Source organism: Gossypium raimondii, chromosome 11 (genome assembly GCF_025698545.1).
Source record: "Gossypium raimondii isolate GPD5lz chromosome 11, ASM2569854v1, whole genome shotgun sequence".
In the NCBI taxonomy this organism is placed as follows: Eukaryota; Viridiplantae; Streptophyta; class Magnoliopsida; order Malvales; family Malvaceae; genus Gossypium; species Gossypium raimondii.
The window spans coordinates 18,221,445-18,239,452 of record NC_068575.1 but is presented as its reverse complement, the minus strand read 5'-3'; the positions used below and the strand labels follow the sequence as shown (position 1 = coordinate 18,239,452).

At 32.4% G+C, this 18,008-nt stretch overlaps 1 protein-coding gene across 6 annotated transcripts; it reads right to left on the bottom strand.

Moving 5' to 3' along the window:
• Positions 1 to 14,220: 14,220 nt before the first annotated feature.
• LOC105804389 (pentatricopeptide repeat-containing protein At3g18970) lies at positions 14,221 to 17,832 on the bottom strand. Of its 6 annotated transcripts, none has more exons than XR_008191351.1 (4): positions 17,642 to 17,832; positions 15,182 to 17,011; positions 14,648 to 14,800; positions 14,221 to 14,577 (listed from the first exon to the last, which is right to left on the bottom strand). XR_008191351.1 is itself a non-coding variant. In XM_052624572.1 (4 exons), the coding sequence occupies exon 3, from the start codon at positions 16,646 to 16,648 to the stop codon at positions 15,218 to 15,220; it is 1,431 nt and encodes a 476-aa protein (XP_052480532.1). In that variant the 5' UTR covers positions 16,649 to 17,011; positions 17,313 to 17,406; positions 17,572 to 17,832; the 3' UTR covers positions 14,221 to 14,800; positions 15,182 to 15,217. The 6 variants fall into 6 exon arrangements, 4 of the variants coding, with proteins under 4 accessions (XP_052480532.1, XP_052480531.1, XP_052480530.1 ...); XR_008191350.1 differs by having other exon boundaries at positions 14,221 to 14,574; XM_052624572.1 differs by adding an exon at positions 17,313 to 17,406 and having other exon boundaries at positions 14,221 to 14,800; positions 17,572 to 17,832.
• Positions 17,833 to 18,008: the final 176 nt, after the last annotated feature.

The following is an 18,008-nucleotide window of genomic DNA, read 5'->3' as shown; positions in this document are numbered from 1 at the left end:
AGTTAGCCGAAAATTAAAATCGAATAATTATGTGTCAAATATGAAATTTTTAGGGTTGAATTTATTAAGTGAATTTAGTTAGATGGGTCATTGAACATAGTACAGGGACTAACTTGTAAAGTGGTTGCACAAATTGAATTTGATCAAAGAAATATTGATGGCCTTCTGTAGCAAATTAACCTAGGACTTAATAACAACTAAATCATAACCAATTTTATGTTAGTGACTAGTCTTGATCCTAACCTTCCATTTCCATTAATTTATCCATCAAGAGATTATGGCTATTGAAAATTTTCATTAATTAAAATTTAATTTAACATGCACTAATAAAAGAGAGAATGAAAAAGATAACCTTCATCTCCTTCCTTAGCCGAACCAACAAGAAGAAACAAACAAAGGAATTCTTCAACTTTTTCTTCTTGCTTTGCCGTAACAAAATGTAGGAGGCAAGGAAGCTTGCACTTTTAATTTTTGATGGATTATTGGCTTAAGGTAATGGATAATTCTTCAATTGATAAGGTCTTGATTAAGTTTCCATAGTCGAGTACTTTGAAAGGAAATGTTATATTTTGATAATCAAGCAAGAAAGAATGAAGCAGGGGGGCAACTTTGGCGTTGCAATCTCGGGAGATGGATGTCACAACCCGAAGTCCTCTGACTCTTAGTGTCACGACATCAGCCTTTCCACCATGTTAAGGAGGCACCTCGGGAAGCTTCAAGGTCGCGACACTGGACCTGTGTTATCATGACACAGATCTCCCTGATCTGCAAGGTCACAACACCGGTTCTATGGTTTCAACATCGCCCCTAAAGATGGACCAAAGAGACTGAGCAAGGTCATGACATCAAACCTGTGATGTCACGACCCAAAGCCCTCTGTGCAAAAGTGTTGCAACATTACCTTCCCAGCGTCGCGACATCAAGTCCATAACAATCAAATCTACCGAGATTTTGAAGGGCAAATGGTGGAAACATTAGTCAAACATGTCTTATATGGGATTAATAGCAAGGATGTTTATGTAATTGAACATTTATTATATCACCTAAACTCAACTGATTTGGGTGGTGAATTAGTGTTAGAATAGCCTTTAAGTTAAGACTTTTAAGAATTAGTTGAGGGAAATTTCGAAGTTAAATGGTACAGGGACATTTGAATATTTTCTAGGTTAGTATTATCAAACTCTTGATTTTATTTTTAATTTCATTTCAATTAAAGATTTCATCATTGGGCTTTCAATAAATTCTTTTGGATTGAAGCATCTCTACCATTGGAATTAAGAAATTCTACACATTATTAAGTTTTTTAAACTTATTTCAATTTCATTCTTTTAATTTAATTTGATTGTATGGAATTGCTCTTTGTGTTTAATTTTGCTATGGGTATGTTCTGAATACCTTGAGTGATTGGTTGATTTGATTGTAAGTATGTGAATTTATGCCTAAATAGTCAATTGAACAATTTAGACTAAGTTGAATAAACTATAAAATTTGAAATTGATAACTTTAAGTGGAAATTTAGATAGCTAAGACCGAAATGAGGGTTTTCAAGTAAAAATAAATTTATTTTGGCTTAATTAAGTGAGATCAAGAAGATAATTTGATTAAGTTCTACATTTTATTAAATTGAAATCGAGAGGTAAATTTAGTTAAAATGAGGAAATTGTCAATTGAGTCCCTTAAATATAATTTTATTGCTTACATGAAGACTAATCGATCACCATTATTGCTGATATTTTTTTCTATTAATTGAAAGTTTTTATGTTTGTTTGTTTTTTAGGAATTTGACAATCACTTGTTTTGGATTGTTGTACTAATTAATTGTGATAGTAGCTTAGTAGACTTTCTTGCATGTGTTATTTTTATTCTTTGCCTCAAATTGCACAAACTCATTTGAGTTCAATTCTCGGAATACATTTGGTGTTTCGTCGTAATATAATTTTATTACAATTTGATCTATACACTAGCACTACAATCGTACTTCATTTTTTATATATTTTTTCATATTTCAACACACGTTTGCCAACAGCCAAACAAGAAATGGGGATTTCCTCCTCCCATTCATGACTAGTGATTCTTATACCGTTTATGTCGCTATTCAAATCTTTGTTTCTGTAATAAAAAAATTTATTGTTTCTTGTATATTTGTAATAAGTATCAGTTTGGATATTTTTATCAAGATTATGTTTATGTTGCTAAAAAGTAAAACTATGTGCTTTTAGTTTATGTTGCTATTCAGATCTTTGTTTCTATAATAATAACATTGTTTCTTGTATACTTCTAATGTATATTAGTTTGGATATTTTATCAAAATTATGTTTGGGTTGTAATTTTTTTTAGTGTAACACTCCAAACCTAGCCTAGACGTTATGGTTGTATCTGGCAATGTCAGAAGATAGTATTTTTGAAACCTCGTTGTTACGTTGAAAACATTCCATGTTATTATATTTAGTAAACCTCTGTTAGAACTTAAGAAGTTGTCTTTATTCATTTAAAACATTTTTTTTGAAACATCCCTCGTTGCAGAAGCTTTAATAAAACAGTCTAAGTGATCATGCGTTTAGAAACTACTTTAACTTTTTGAAAATCGAATTTCTTACGACTAGCAGGTATAAATCCATAAAGTAAAATAAATAAATAAATAAATAACCAAAATTTAAAACCAAAGTCCTAGAGGGTCCTTAAATTACAACCCAAATAATCAATAATAATTAAATCATAAAACGTAAATTGAAAGCCATGAAGTCCAAAAATTTTTGTAGTCACCGCTGAGTCCTCCGTCGCACTGATTCATCTAAGTCTGGGGATTACCTGTGCACATTAAACAAAAATGGTGAGTTTACGTAAACTCAGTGTGTAATCCCGCAGAAACAAACAAACAATCAAGATTCACAAAGGCAGTTGAATGTCTTGGGCCTAAGCCCTTTTCAAGATCGAGGATGTTTGGGCCTTAGCCCATCTCAAGACAAAGGTCAAAATGCAAGAGGGCCTTAGCCCATCACAAGATGTCGAGTAGTAATGATTATGCAGTAGCAAAATCCTACCCATCCAGCCTCTACACACCATCTTTGTCCAACCCTACACTCCATGTGGGGATATAATCAACCCGCCCATCCCTACACTCCAAGTAGTACATAATGTGGCACAAAACAGTAGTTTCCAGCTGGGCTGCCAGTAAATTAGGCTTAAAGTCTTTCAGTACACTTCCTCTGACTAAGAACCCCAACCCAATGCAATGCAACATACAATGGATGATATGCTATTATGCAATTTCATTACATATATTCGGTCCAGGTATTAACATGCTCAGTACACAAATATCATTCAGTCAGTATCACACATTTAGGGGTTTAAGTAGCGCTTATCGACCTTACAGTAGGTTCACAGTCGACTTGGGCGACTCGTGCAACCTTAGAAACATTCCGATAAAAATGGGCCCACACGCCTGTGTGTGTGTGCCCCTGTGGCCCACTCAGCCTAAATTGGCCTTGGTCGTGTGATCCATTTTTAATGTAACCCATGCTAGCTAAATATTCATATATGTTTTCACTACTTACTTATATGTTCATTCAAAGCTGTCTACTTGAGTCGTTGTTACTAAATTATTTATATATTGAGCTATAGAATTCCAAATTAAGATCCGCTTGATGTTTTCGAAACTAAACACAAATACCTTTCTACCATAAAATTTTTAGATTTTATAGTTTATCAAATAAGTACAGTAAAATCTTCAAATCTATCCCGATTCTACTGTTTGACAGCTTCAACCTTTCCTTACTAAAAATTATTTATCTCTTAGTACGGAATTCGAATCATGTTTCCATTTGTTTCTCTTAAAAATAGACTCGTTAAGGATTTAAACATATAAATTTAAGCCCCTAATTATTTTTTTTTTACAATTTTCGATGATTTTTCCAAAGTCAGAACAGGGGAACCTGAACCCATATGATTTTTCCAAAGTCAGAATAGGGAACCCGAACCCATTTTGACCTTGTCTCACAAAATTCATTATATCTCATAACTTACAATTTCATTGCTTACATTGTTTCTTCCATGAAAAACTAGACTCAATAAATTAATTTCGTATTTTATTCAACCTCTAACTCAATTTCCACTATTTTTGATGATTTTTCAAAGTTAGACTACTACTGTTGTCCAAAACTATTTTAGTGCAGAATGTTGATTTCAAAGTTTATAACACCCTTATTTCCTTTCTCTACAATATTTCGCATTATTTTCTCTTATTTCTCTTATTTCTTGACAGCAAGCAATTTCAGCTTTTCGCCAAATCCCATTTTTTGCATTTCGAGTACACACCTGGTATCGTTTCTGATGCGTAAGCACTCCTAAGCCTCCATAACCTAAAAATTGACTAACAAATCTCCAAATTAATCACTTAATTCATTTTTAACCAACCAATTTTGGAAGGAACTCGACTAAAAACCTAACAAAACCCTTACCTTGCTTGAGTAACCACGACTTCGCACAATTACAACGTCGATTCAAAACCACTAGCTCATTGATTAACTCCTAAACACCAAAAAGGAATCCTCCTTTCAGAGATTAACTAAGAACGATTAACAATAGACAAAATCGTTACTTACCGAACACACGCAACCAACGATGAACAACCAAATCAATTGGAAACTAAAGAAAGAAACGGAAGGGGAAAAATAATGGAAATTTTGGCAGCAACTAGGGGAAAGAATCGGCAGAGGAGGGAAAAAGAAGAAGAAAACGTCAGAAAAAGTTTAGGTAATTGGAGAGAAAACCGAAACTCTACTTTTTTTTTCTGCAACAAAAAGATAATCAGATTATTTTCTAATAATCTCTCCCTCATTATCTCCTATAATCACTCCCTATTAACCCACTAAAACACAAATACTCAGAGTTTTGCCCCAACACAACTCTTAGCCGAAATTGGAGCAAAAATACTATCTCCATGCCATCACAAAGAATTGAACACAGAACCTCTTTCACACCAACACTCCACTTATCCACCAAACCAGCAGATCCATTCTGTTAATTATTTTCTAAACTTTTACTTAAAAGCCTACTGACAAGTCCTAGCTTGAACTTGGGACCTCTCACACACCCAGAACAGCTAACCATTGAAGCAGATACATAGTTGTGTCACACCTTCGCAAAAACAAAAATAAAAATTCAAGGGCATTACATTTAGTATATAGGATTAAGATTATAATTTAATTAATATTATAAACAAACTAATTTTTTGGCAATTGGATACTATTCAAACCTTATCGATAGTTTTAATTATCACTATATGTTTAGAGATGATATTGAAATCTCACTCATTGAACATTTATCGACAACTCATACTGTCGCTATAAGCTTAGGGAGATAATAAGAATTTCATTCACATAACCTTTTACTAACGGTCATTAACATCCCTATTTCTTTAATGCATACTTTGACACTTGAAACCTATGTCGATAGTTTTTACCATCGATATAGGTATTATCAAATCAATTAAAGCAGACATTATTTATACCGACATAGTGACATTCAAACCATCGTTATAAAGCTTTATACCTATTTCGATGGTCACATTTTTCGATGATAAAAGAGTATATCAATGTTACATGTGCCAACGGTTAACCTTTAGTAGGAATAGTCATTTTGACCGTCGATATAGGGTTTTCAGATCTATACTGACAAATCCTTTGTTTTTAGTGACAGATTTTTAGTCGTCACTAAATGATAATTTATTTGTAGTGAAACAAGGTAAATTAAACTTAGATTTTTTTTAAATTATAATTGAAATTATTAAGATCATATTTGTATTATAATTATAAAATTTATAATTATATTATATAATATGTTTAATTTTTACAAAATCCGTGCTTTTATAATTGTTACTTATATCTCGATTTTCATTTTAGACTTGTATTGAAGTAGAATAAAAAATAAAAGTAGGAAAACTATTCTTACCGAGAAGCTTTTAGTACATTTGAGTATCACTAGTGTGTTTGAGGAGTCTCATCTCACTTATGTTATCCAAACATCACTCAATGCTTTAGTGAGATGAGTTTTATCTTGAAAGTTATGAAAGACATATTCAATGGAATCCAAACAACCCAAATACATATCAACCATTGATGTATCCAAAATGGAGTAGACTCCTTGTCTATATTAGTTTATTTTTTCTATTTTTTTATGAGTAACACCAAATATAATCTAAGCTAGAGCCCACCAACTTGTTTGAGGAGAAAAACAAGAGTGCCATTGATATGAGATGCCATGACTTCATCCATTGCACCTACAAGTTCCCCACCAATGAACAAAACATGAACAACGGACCATGGAATTAAGGAGGTATCGTGCAATGGCGCAAAGGCCGAAGGAAAGGAGCACAAAGTGAGTGATGGAGTAGGCAAAAATTTGCATGTGACGATAATGGCGAATGAGGAAAAGAGAGAGTGGTAGTACTTCTTATAAATTTTTTAAAATATAATCTTTTATAACTTTTCACAATTTTTATATCTGTTTAATAGTTTTATAATTTTTAATTATATTTTAAATTGTTTACAATTTATAATAATTTTCAATTTTTTTTATAATTTTATTACAATTTCAATAATCTATTAATAATTTTTGTTATAAAATAAAGAGAGATAGAGAGAGTAAAAACAAAAAATATGGGAAGTAATAGAGAATGTATTTTATTGATAAATGAGATGATTACAAGACTTCTTTAAAGTCTCTATTTATAGGCATAAGAAGTATAAATGAAGTAGAGATCTAATTCTAATGACTACTAGAATTTAAAGCACATCAAAACTTATCTTGATCTTTATGGACATCCACTTAATAAGATATTCATAACACTCCCCCTTGGATATCCATTGATATATAATGTGGCTCATTAAAACATGATTAGGAAAAGCCCTGTGGGATAAAAACCTAATGAAGGAAAAAGAGTACACAATCTTCTATTACAAACTACCTCGTTAAAAACCTTTACTAGGAAAACCCAATGGGACAAAACATTGGTTAAAGAAAAAGAGTACAACTTGTTTTTAAACTCCCCCTAATGGCAACATTACATTACATCTTTGAGTCGAATATTCCAATCTTGTGTAGTAGTCTTTCAAATGTTGAGGTTGGCAATGCCTTAGTAAAAAGATCTGTTAAATTATCACTAGAATGAATTTGTTCAACATTTATATCACCTCTTTTCTTAAGATCATGGGTGAAGAATAATTTTGGTGAAATATGTTTCGTTTTGTCACCTTTAATGTAACCACCCTTCAATTGAGCTATACATGCTGTATTATTTTCATATAAGATAGTTGGAATCATTTCCTGTAAAGGAAAATTATATATCTTTTGGATATGTTGGGTCAATAACCTTAGCCAAACACACTTTTGATTTGCCTCATGCATTGCAATTATTTTTGCATGATTTGAAGAAGTGACAGATAATGTTTGCTTTGTTGAACGCCATGATACGGTTGTAACCCCACATGTAAATAAATATCCTATTTGAGATCAACCTTTATGTTGATCCGATAAATAACCAACATCAACATAGCCAACTAATAGAGATTTTGAATCATTTGAATAAAATAATTTCATATTAATGGCCATTCTGAGATATCCGAATACATATTTAATTCTATTCCAATGTCTACGTGTTGGAGAAGAACTAAATCTTGCTAATAAGTTTACAACGAAAGTTATATCAGGTCTTGTGTTGTTTGCAAGATATATCATTACCATTTAGATGTGGTACCTTAGGACCAAGAAAATTTTCATCATTCTCACAAGGACAAAATTCAATCTAACAATCACACAACCATCGGGGTACTCAATGGATGCGCTTTATCCATGTAAAATTTCTTTAAGATCTTTTCCGTATAAATTGACTAATGGACATGAATTTCATCTTTTAAATGCTCGATTTGTAAGCCAAGACAAAACTTTATTTTTCCAAGATCTTTCATCTCAAATTCTTTCTTTAAACAGTTTACTATATTTTGGAGCTCTTCAAGAGTTCCAATAATATTTAAATCATCAACATAAATATTAATTATCACAAAATTTGATCTAAACTTTTTTATAAAGACACATGGAGAAATTTGATCGTTTTTGTAACATTCTTTTAACAAGTATTCACTAAGACGATTGTACCACATATGTCCAAATTGTTTTAATCCATATAAACTTTTCTTTAATCTGATCGAACAATTTTCTCGAGAAACTCTATATCCTTTTGGGATTTTCATATAAATTTCACTATCAAGTGTACCATACAAATAGTATATAACAATATCCATTAGACGCATGTCAAGTTTTTCACGTACTGTCAAACTAATAAGATATCTAAACGTGATTGTATCCACCAAAGGAGAATATGTCTCTTCATAATCAATGCAGTGCCTTCGCGAAAATCCTTGTGCTACAAGTCGTGATTTATATCTTATGACTTCATTTTTTTCATTTCTTTTTTGCACAAATACCCATTTATATCCTACCTGCTTTACACCTTTAGGTGTTCGGACTACAGGTCCAAAAACTTCACGTTTAGAAAGTGAATTTAATTCTGCTTGAATTACATATTTCCATTTTGGCCAATCTTTTCTATTTTTACATTCCTCAATAGATTTAGGCTCAGGATCCTCATTTTCTTTTGTCATTTCAATAGCAACATTATAAGGAAAATCGTTGTCGACAACTATATTTTTTTTCGGTTCCATCTTTTTCTCACATTGACATAACTTATTGAGATCTTTTTATTTTCATTAGTTTTATTTTCACTTTTAGGTACCTGAATCTCTTCTTGAGTTTTATAATTAGTTATGTCATGTGTTTCTTTAAGAACCCCCGCCTCCACTATATGACCATCTTGAATGTTTGCTCCTTTTCTTTTACAAGGATTTTTATCTTTGGAATAAACCGGTCTTCCACGCTTCAGGCGTAGATTACTTTCTTTTGCACTATCAGTTTGCCCTATTAGGACATCAATTCGTATTGGAGCATTTTCAACTGGTATGTGGGATTTAATGAATCTGACAGTTGATTTCTAAAATAAATTATTTGTTGAACTTTTGGTTCACATTGCTTTGTACGAAGATATTAGACATTGACAATTCATTTCAAGTACTTTACTAATCCAAATTTTTATTCTCTCCCCCTAATGTTGGAAAAATTGACAACTCATGTCATAACTAAATATCAAATTAATAGCTCAAAAATATTTAACAATATAAAGAGACTCATATAAATATACATTATCAATCTCTTATGATGACCCATCTTTGTGCGTTGTGGTGAAGCAATTAGAACATATACCACACATCCAAAAATTGTAAGATGGGAAATATTTGGCTCTTGACAAAAAATCAATTGTAATGGGGAGTATTTATAATTTATTGGCTTGGTGGTACACCATGTAAATCAATACAATCTCATTTTGAAATAGGAATTTTTGTTCTCATAAGTAATTGTTTAGTTATTAGTTGGAGGCATTTGATAAATGATTCAGCTAAATCATTTTATGTATGAACATGAGCTACAAGATGTTCAACTTTTATCCTGATTGACATACAATAATTATTGAAAGCTTGGGACATAAACTCACCAACATTTGCAAGATGAATTATTTTAATTGCATAATCTGAAATTAATCATTTAAACAAGCAATCTCACAAACGACATATTGCGAGTTGATAACGCATGTGATTATTCTGTGGATGCATCTACCAAAATCATATAATATCAAAATCATCTACATTGTGGATGAATGAGCCCATATTCATTTCAGAAATCTAAGACATTAAATCTCAACTTTAGCCAGTGAGTTTGTAATAATCAATTATCATTGAGAACAAGCAACACATAAGAATTCTTTAAATTAAAGAATCTTCTAGTTCTTTAATAAATGCCTACATGAATTCTCAATTAATTTTCGCATCATATATAATCTAGGATAGTTTAACTGGTCACGCCAAATAATAAATGTATTTGTATCAATAAACTTTTGGTTTACTTTAACATGTTTTTCAATTATACTAATAATGTCAATATACATTTTGACAATTGATAATTTTATCATTTTTCTTTTTATTTTGTATCCACATATAAGCAATATTGTGACATTTATTTCGAAATGTCTACATCAATGTGAAGTCCATAATGTTATTAACTCAATAAAAGAAATATAATTTGCAAACAATTATTTGCAATATTCACTTGTGGAATATGCCAAAATCTTCAAATGTTCAAATTGACATTAATAATCAAAAGTGATTATACAATGTGTTATATTTATTGCAAACACACTTCAAGAAATGTGTAAAAAATAATTCAATAATAATGTAAGTATATATCATATTCCTTACCAATAAGATTATGTAGTTATCATTCGCTTCAAGGAATGATTAATTAGTATGAATCATTGATCATTTTGTTCTAAGAATGAACAATTAGCAACATTTCAAATCATCCATCTTCTTTTTATTTATTTGTCAATAATGACAAGAGGTTCTATTTTATAATTGTTATGTATTGCTACATTCACTTGAGGAATGAAGTAAAATCAGTAGAATAACTAAATAATTATTTTGTTTGGCCTTAAGAAGGCATTAGATCAATCCAAAATACTTTTAAAGCCATTTTCACCAGTCTTTCATCATCAATTAACTAGAAAGAAATAACCAAGTCATGCATGGAGTTTATTGCAAATCAAATGTATGAATAAAACTGACATTTAAAATATCAAACCTGATATAATGCTAGTGCCAACAAAAAATTCATAAACTATTGCAGACATGTATGAAATTTACTTCAAAATCATACATCTCATGTTCACTAAAACTTTTCCATTTATAATTGCTCATATAATTTCCCTAAATAATTAACAAATATAAAGTGTATGAATTACCTTTAACAAGTTTCCTGGGTTGTATAGTAAGAAAATATATGGCATTTACAAAATCAAACCACACAAGTTGTTTTAATGCTTCTTATCAAATAACAATTGATTAATACAAACGAAATTCATAGAAATATAAACGGTCAAATTAATATAGTAATTCTCATTTTAAATTTATGAAAATGTTTTCAACTAAAATAATTCAAGAATGTAAAATGACAACAATTAAACTTGAAATTCAATATTAGAACCAACCCAAAAATCAATTTAGACATTCCTAAAAAATTGTCTTTAAAACTATGCATGTACGGGTATTGAAAAATTTCAAATTGTATAACCAAAATAATAAGAGACATTAAAGAAAAGTAATCTATATTCAATTAAATCACATCTGAACAATCATAAATTTCATAGGTTTATCAACACAAATTTACATATGAATATGTTTTAGCCAAATACATTATTTAATTATAAAACCTACTATAGCAACATAAATAAGCCAATCAATATTCATTTTCATGAACAAATAAGATGTTTGAAACCATAAGTAACCCATAGAACCAAAACTTAAAATAAAATCATCTCAAATATTTAAACCATATATCAAATTGATTTAATATCTAAAGATGCTATTATTGAGAAAAAGTGTAAAGATAGAGATCTAATTAAGTTGATGTGCATTTCTTGTTCAACGAAGTCTTGATGATTTTATCAACAAGTAAGCAAATTTAAACTCCAATAGTAGACTTTGAATCCAATCAAAATTTGTCAATAACAAACTTTGAGAATGCATCTTATTTCATAATTTCATATAGATAGAGATATCAAATCCTTAATAACATAAAACTAAAATAAGTTAATTAAAATAATTATGATTGATCATGAATTAGCTAAAATAATCAAATATGAAACATTAAATAAAAGAAACTTCTTGCAAAAAACTTTGCATCTTGTCATCGAAGATCTTGAAAATCACGGAGAATAAATTTGATCGTCGATAAAATGTTTTATCATTTTGATAAAGATCGTGCTGATAACGTGCTATAAATAAAGAGAGATAGAGAGAGTAAATAACAAACAAAATATGGGACGTAATAGAGAATGCATTTTATTGATCAATGGGATAATTACAATGCTTCTTCAAAGTCTCTATTTATAGGCATAAGAAGTATAAATGTAGAGATCTAATTCTAATAACTATTATAATTTAAAGTATATCAAAACTTATCTTATCTGTATAGACATCCACGTAATAAGATATTAATAATATTTTATTTTTATTTTACAATTTTATTATTTTTAATATATTTTTATCTTTTTATATTTTATAATTTATTTCATATTTGGCATGCCACATGTTGCCTTTCAATTGCTTCCTCCTATCATATCACCTTTAATTAAGATTCAAATTGGTCAACATCAATTTCCGTTGATAAAAGAACTTAATTAATTTTATTTTTAACATTCACTTCATACATTTTTTTCTAGCTCAATTTTTTTAAAAATCTTTTTAGTAAGTGCTTACCTTTCATTCTTGGTAACTAATTTTCTTTAATGATTAAATCAATGATGTTTGAACCGGATTAATTTGTCGATTGATTTGAAAACTGGTGAGATATCGGTTCGAATAATTACTTTGAACTGGTTAGATCAAGAATTGATACAAACCGGTTGAATTGGATTTTTTTTAATAATTTTTAAATTTTCAATATTTTTAATTGAATCTATCAAATAGACAAACAAATGACCTGACCGATTCAACCACCACTTTAGCTCAACATAGGATTAAATTCGGTTGACATTGTTTTCATGAATGCAATTATCTTTCAAAGAAAATGTGCAGGCGTTGATGTGGACAACGTTGTATGTGGATATGTATTCCTTATTTATGTTTTCGACCTCCACCAAAACAACAAAGATGGATATGATTTTCAAAACCCGAGTATAATAAGATTTGAACCTAAAGTAACATGATTTCGGTTTTACCATTTTAACTAACAACTCATTTTTTTTTTTTTGGCAGAAAACATGGATCGGGCGACCCTCAGCTGAAGATGTTGATGACTTCCCTGGTTGGTGGTGGGAAATAAGAGAAAATTCTCAATTAAGTACCACTAGCTACTCTGTCGATCCTCACGATATGAGCAACAACGAATCACATTGGAGATGGTTATGGCATGTTCGGTGCCCCCAACGAATAAGGGTATTCTTGTGGCTTGCTTATAAAGGAAAGTTGGTGACGAATGATGAGAGTTAGATGGCACATGGCATCGGATTCACGCTGAGTTCTGTGGAGAAGTTGAAACGGTGAGCCATGTGCTTCGTGGTTGTCTTGAAGCTTTGGCTATTTGGGTGCGGTTAGTTAAACGGGACGAGCTTGATGAATTTCTAAGTATGGAGCTGCAGCAATGGTTTGTTTTAAATTTGTCTGATGCTAGTCATTTTTCCAATGAGGTAACAGATTGGGACACCCGGTTTGCAATTATATGTTGGTGTCTTTGGGGTCGTAGAATAAGAGACTTCTTTACGAGGAGTTTGCGGAAGTAGAGGAACTATGGGAGCATTGTCTACAACTTTGGCAGAATACTTGTAGATTGAATATGGTGCAGGGGTCTGTAGTAATCGAGAATTGGTGCATGATCCGATGGATACCACTCCCTCAGGGCTGGTACAAGGTTAACTCTGATGGGTCGCATAAGCTGGACACTAGATGAGCTTCTTCGGGTGGTATTATCCAGGACCATAATGGTGCTTGAGAAATATTGGTTTACGTTAACCTCTAGAAGCAGGCAGGCTTGGGCATTGGGTTTCAGGCAAATCATTCTTGAAATTGATAGCAAGGCTGTGTGACAAGTGATCGATAACAGGGGTGGGGAGTTGATGGCTAATGCAGTGGCTCAGACAGTTTCTCGAATGAGGCTCCTTAATTGGGGGCATCTCAACATGCTAGAGGATTGCATACTCTCAGGACACCGCCAGCTGAAGTTTGCTCACTGCTCGATGATGATGCAATGGGAAGAGCTAGTGCAAGATTAGTTAGAGTGTAATCTCCAGTGGATATTCTTTCTTTACCAAAAAAATAATCTAGTACTTTATTCACATAATTAAAAGTGTCTATTTATGGGGTTGATGTGAAAACTTTCAACTATTAATTAAATAATCAATGTAACAAAGATATCATATGGATATTTTCTTTGAGAAACAACTTATATCTGGACTTAGAATCATTTTAACCCTTAGAAAAATAACCAAGTCTAAATGGTTAATTCGTTTTTCCCCCAGTGAAGGTAGGACTGAGATAGAAAACTCCAACTAGATTGTGAAGGGAAAGAAACTTTGCTCTTAGGCTCCATTCCTCTTTCATGCAAGACAAGTCCTTTACCGTGACATTCCACAACAAGGTGCCAACAAATAACTAGTGTTATAAGAGAAACCAACCTTTTCAACCTGTGTATGTGGAACCACCACTTCATCAGATATCATATAAAAGCGAATAGCACCTTTCTATCTACCTTGCCAAAGGGCCTGTACTTGCCTTTTCACAGTGTCTATAACAAGTGCAAACCATAGCTAATGCAGAACTGAGGATAAGTTACTCTACAGCAGACATTCTATGATCTGCAGAATTGAGGCCCCACGGAAACCATGACTCCCCGCAGCAGGAGACACAACAGAATTTCCTGCTGGACCAGAAGCAGCCTCATTAACATTTGTAGTTCAGCCGCTTGGCAGAAGTACAGCAATGGTATGTACCTTGACTGTCTGGACATAGAGAAATAGCTGCAGATATTGCACGGACTACTGGAGCAGCACTAACTCGGGCAAACCAGGGTACAGCAGCAAGAGCAATCAAAGGTCCAGCACTGAGCTAAATGCATTCTAGCATAGATACAACTTCAGCTCCGTCTATGAAATCCCCCAAAAATTGTACAAAGTAACCAGAAAAATTAGTGCATTTGCAATATATGAAGTGAACTGGAACCAAGTAAAATTAGATTTGAACCATCAAGATAAGTCAAACTGATCTACAATTTCAAAGTCAAAGAATATCATCAGTGTTTCAGATGAAAAGATTCTGTGGTCCTTATTTGAGATTAGCTTATTACATATTTATTAAGCCAAATCTCATAAGTAATCACACAGAGTTTGTTCATAAGATGACTTAAATTGTCTCATTAATTTATAATACAATTACCAATAATCCTGATATTTGTTACAAGAAAAAGGAGACATAAAAGGAAAGAAAATGTTTATGTTAATGCAGAACTTTGGCTATCTATTACTTACCATCCCATATCAAACAATTGAATCCCACTTCAATCATCAAGGTGAACTGCAGACAGTCTGTATGTAACTACCACCAGGTTTGGTTTCTACCCTCTTTAACTTCATTTTGTTTCTTACCATCTCCACTTGTCGCCATCTTCCAGTAGAAGCATAAACATTTGATAAAGCTATATAATCTTCACTTGTAATAGGCATATGTAAAGAATTCTTCGATGGCTCTAACCGGAGCAAAATGTTCCCCACTTTTTCAGCCATTGCAAGATCTCCATGAACGGTACATGCACTTAATAAGCTCCGCCATAATACAGCATCAGGTTTGATTGGCATCTCTATGATGAAATCATAGGCTTCATTTAGATATCCTGCCCTGCCTAGAAGATCAACAATGCAACCATAATGTTGTATCTGAGGCTCAAGACCAAACCTGCTCCTCATACTGTGAAACAAGTGAAGTCCCTCTTCAACAAGCCCTGTATGACAGCAAGCTGAAAACAAGCTAGTGAAAGTCACTGGATTAGGTTTAATACCTGAATCCTCCATTGCATCTAGAAGCTCCAATGCTTCTTTTCCTCTCCCATGAACAGCTAAGCCAGTTCCCATGGCAGTCCAAGTCAGAACATTTTTCACACTCATTAGCCTAAAAATGCTTAAAGCACTATCAATGTACCCACATTTTGCATACATGTCAACAAGACCAGTTCCAATAAAAACATCACTTTCAGGCACCCAAATTGTCTTCTCTATAAAACCATGAACACAAGCTCCACTGTAAATCTCTCCCAATTGAGAACAAGCTGAAAGAACACAAACCATGGTAGTATCAGTAGGAATCTGCCCAGAAACATCATTTAACATATCTCTAAAAAGCACCAAAGCTTCCCTACAACATTTCTTAGATCTCTCCCTTTGTGAAGTATAGCCTTTAATCATGGCATTCCAAGTAGCACTGCTTCTCTCAGTCATTTCATCAAACACACTTCTTGCTAACAAAATATCCTTATTATTTGCATAGAAATGAATCAACGTAGTCTTCACCAAAAGATTTGACATAAGACCGGATTTAAAAGCTTTTACATGAACTTGTCTTCCTAACCATAATGTAGACAATGATTGCGATCTAGCACAAGCTCCAAGCACAAAAATATAAGTGAAATCATCAAAAACTAAGAGTCCTTTTGAAACCCAATAGGCAAAAGTAAAGATTGAGTCCTTGGGTTGGCTGCATCTTAACAAAGTGTTGAAAAGGAACAAACTTTGAGTGTGAAAGTGTTTGAATATCAACCGTGCATATTTGGTATTTTGTGGAGAGGATAAAAGGCAGTATTTTTTAATTAGTTTGGCAAAAAAGGAGGGTTCTTTGAGGCCATTGGTGATTAACTGGGCATGGATTTGTTTAAGGTGGTGTGAAGAAATTGGGTTTTGGAGGTTTAATAGAGGCAAGAAGCTGAACCTTGATAGAGACTGCATGTGCCCATAAAAGTAAATTGTTGGGATTAAGTCTCTTGTCTTTGATGATATAATATATCTCGATAGAAACTAAAAAGTATGAAGGAGGTTACTTCTGTGACTCTCTCGCCCTCAATACTTCCACTAACTACAATCCCATTTTCTTCTTCTGTCCAATTTTATCACGAGCAGTAAAACCATTTCTTTGTTGAACTATACTAAATCTCAAAACAAATCTGTTTTATGGTTGTTCAGCCATGAGAAAGACAAGAGCTGAACCTGCTTAAATGGGTCTTACTTGCAATGCTTTGTATGTTCTTGGTCCGCCTGAACTTGTTGTGATTGCTGGAGCAGCTGCTTTTGTATTTGGACCAAAAACGTTACCTGAAATTAGGAGTATTGGGAAAAACGTCATGAGTTTTCAACATATGCTCAATCTTAAATTTGGCTTTCATCTCTAATTGTATCTCAAATATCCAATGCTTTGAGAGCTACTGAACTAATTGGATTGTTTTGAAAACACTCATTCTATTGGATGTCTTGAATCCTTGCTAAAGTTTGCTCTACAAGCTTTGTTTTGTTAGAATCAAGAAGTGGAAGCAGATTACACAAAATACATCACTGAAATTTCATTGAACTTAAAGAACGAATAAATCAGTAAACCACAATAACTGGGATGACGAACAAATCTGTGAAATCCATTAGCAGCCGACTTATGATGATCAAATGTGTGAAAGACCGACCAGCGGGTACAATAACAAATTTCCTTACGATTTCTCCTACAACAACCATTGCAAGCCCATATTACTAACGCTCAAATGTTCTTCCGGTCCAAGGAATAAAAGGAGTTCAAAAAAGTATTCAACCAATGAAAAGAAACATGGGCTATAAAAAAAGAGAATTGCAATGAAAAAAAGAGAGATAATGGGTTCAGAAAACTGAACCTAAAACAGCATCCTAAATCTCAAAGTAGAGTCGTAAAGTAGCTTCCTTTGAGTTGGGTATTGGGTTTACCTCTAGGTTGCTCTTTGAACCACGGCCTATCTATTGTTTTGGAGAAAGATGCTGGCATCTTTGGAGAGAAAGGTGAGGTCGCATCTTAAAATTTCGCAGCTATAGAGGTGGAGAGATTTACAAAGCTGACAACATTATTTTTTGTATTTATAAGATTAATTAAATCCTTCTCAAACTTTTTGCAGCGAATTCAACCTCGATTAACAAAATTGATCAAATCGAATTAAGTGTTTTTTTTAATATTCACGGTTACTATTGAATAACAATGCTGAACTCTGTGATAGTGTCATGTCAAAAATAAAAAATATTTTTAATTATTTTTAAATAAATACACAATAAAATGATTCTTCAATTTAATTTGAATTTG

Coding starts and splice junctions, on each gene's coding strand:
- LOC105804389 (XM_052624572.1), bottom strand. CDS start 16,648: ATGCAGTCTCTATCAAGGTTCAGCTTCTTGCCTCTATTAAACCTCCAA.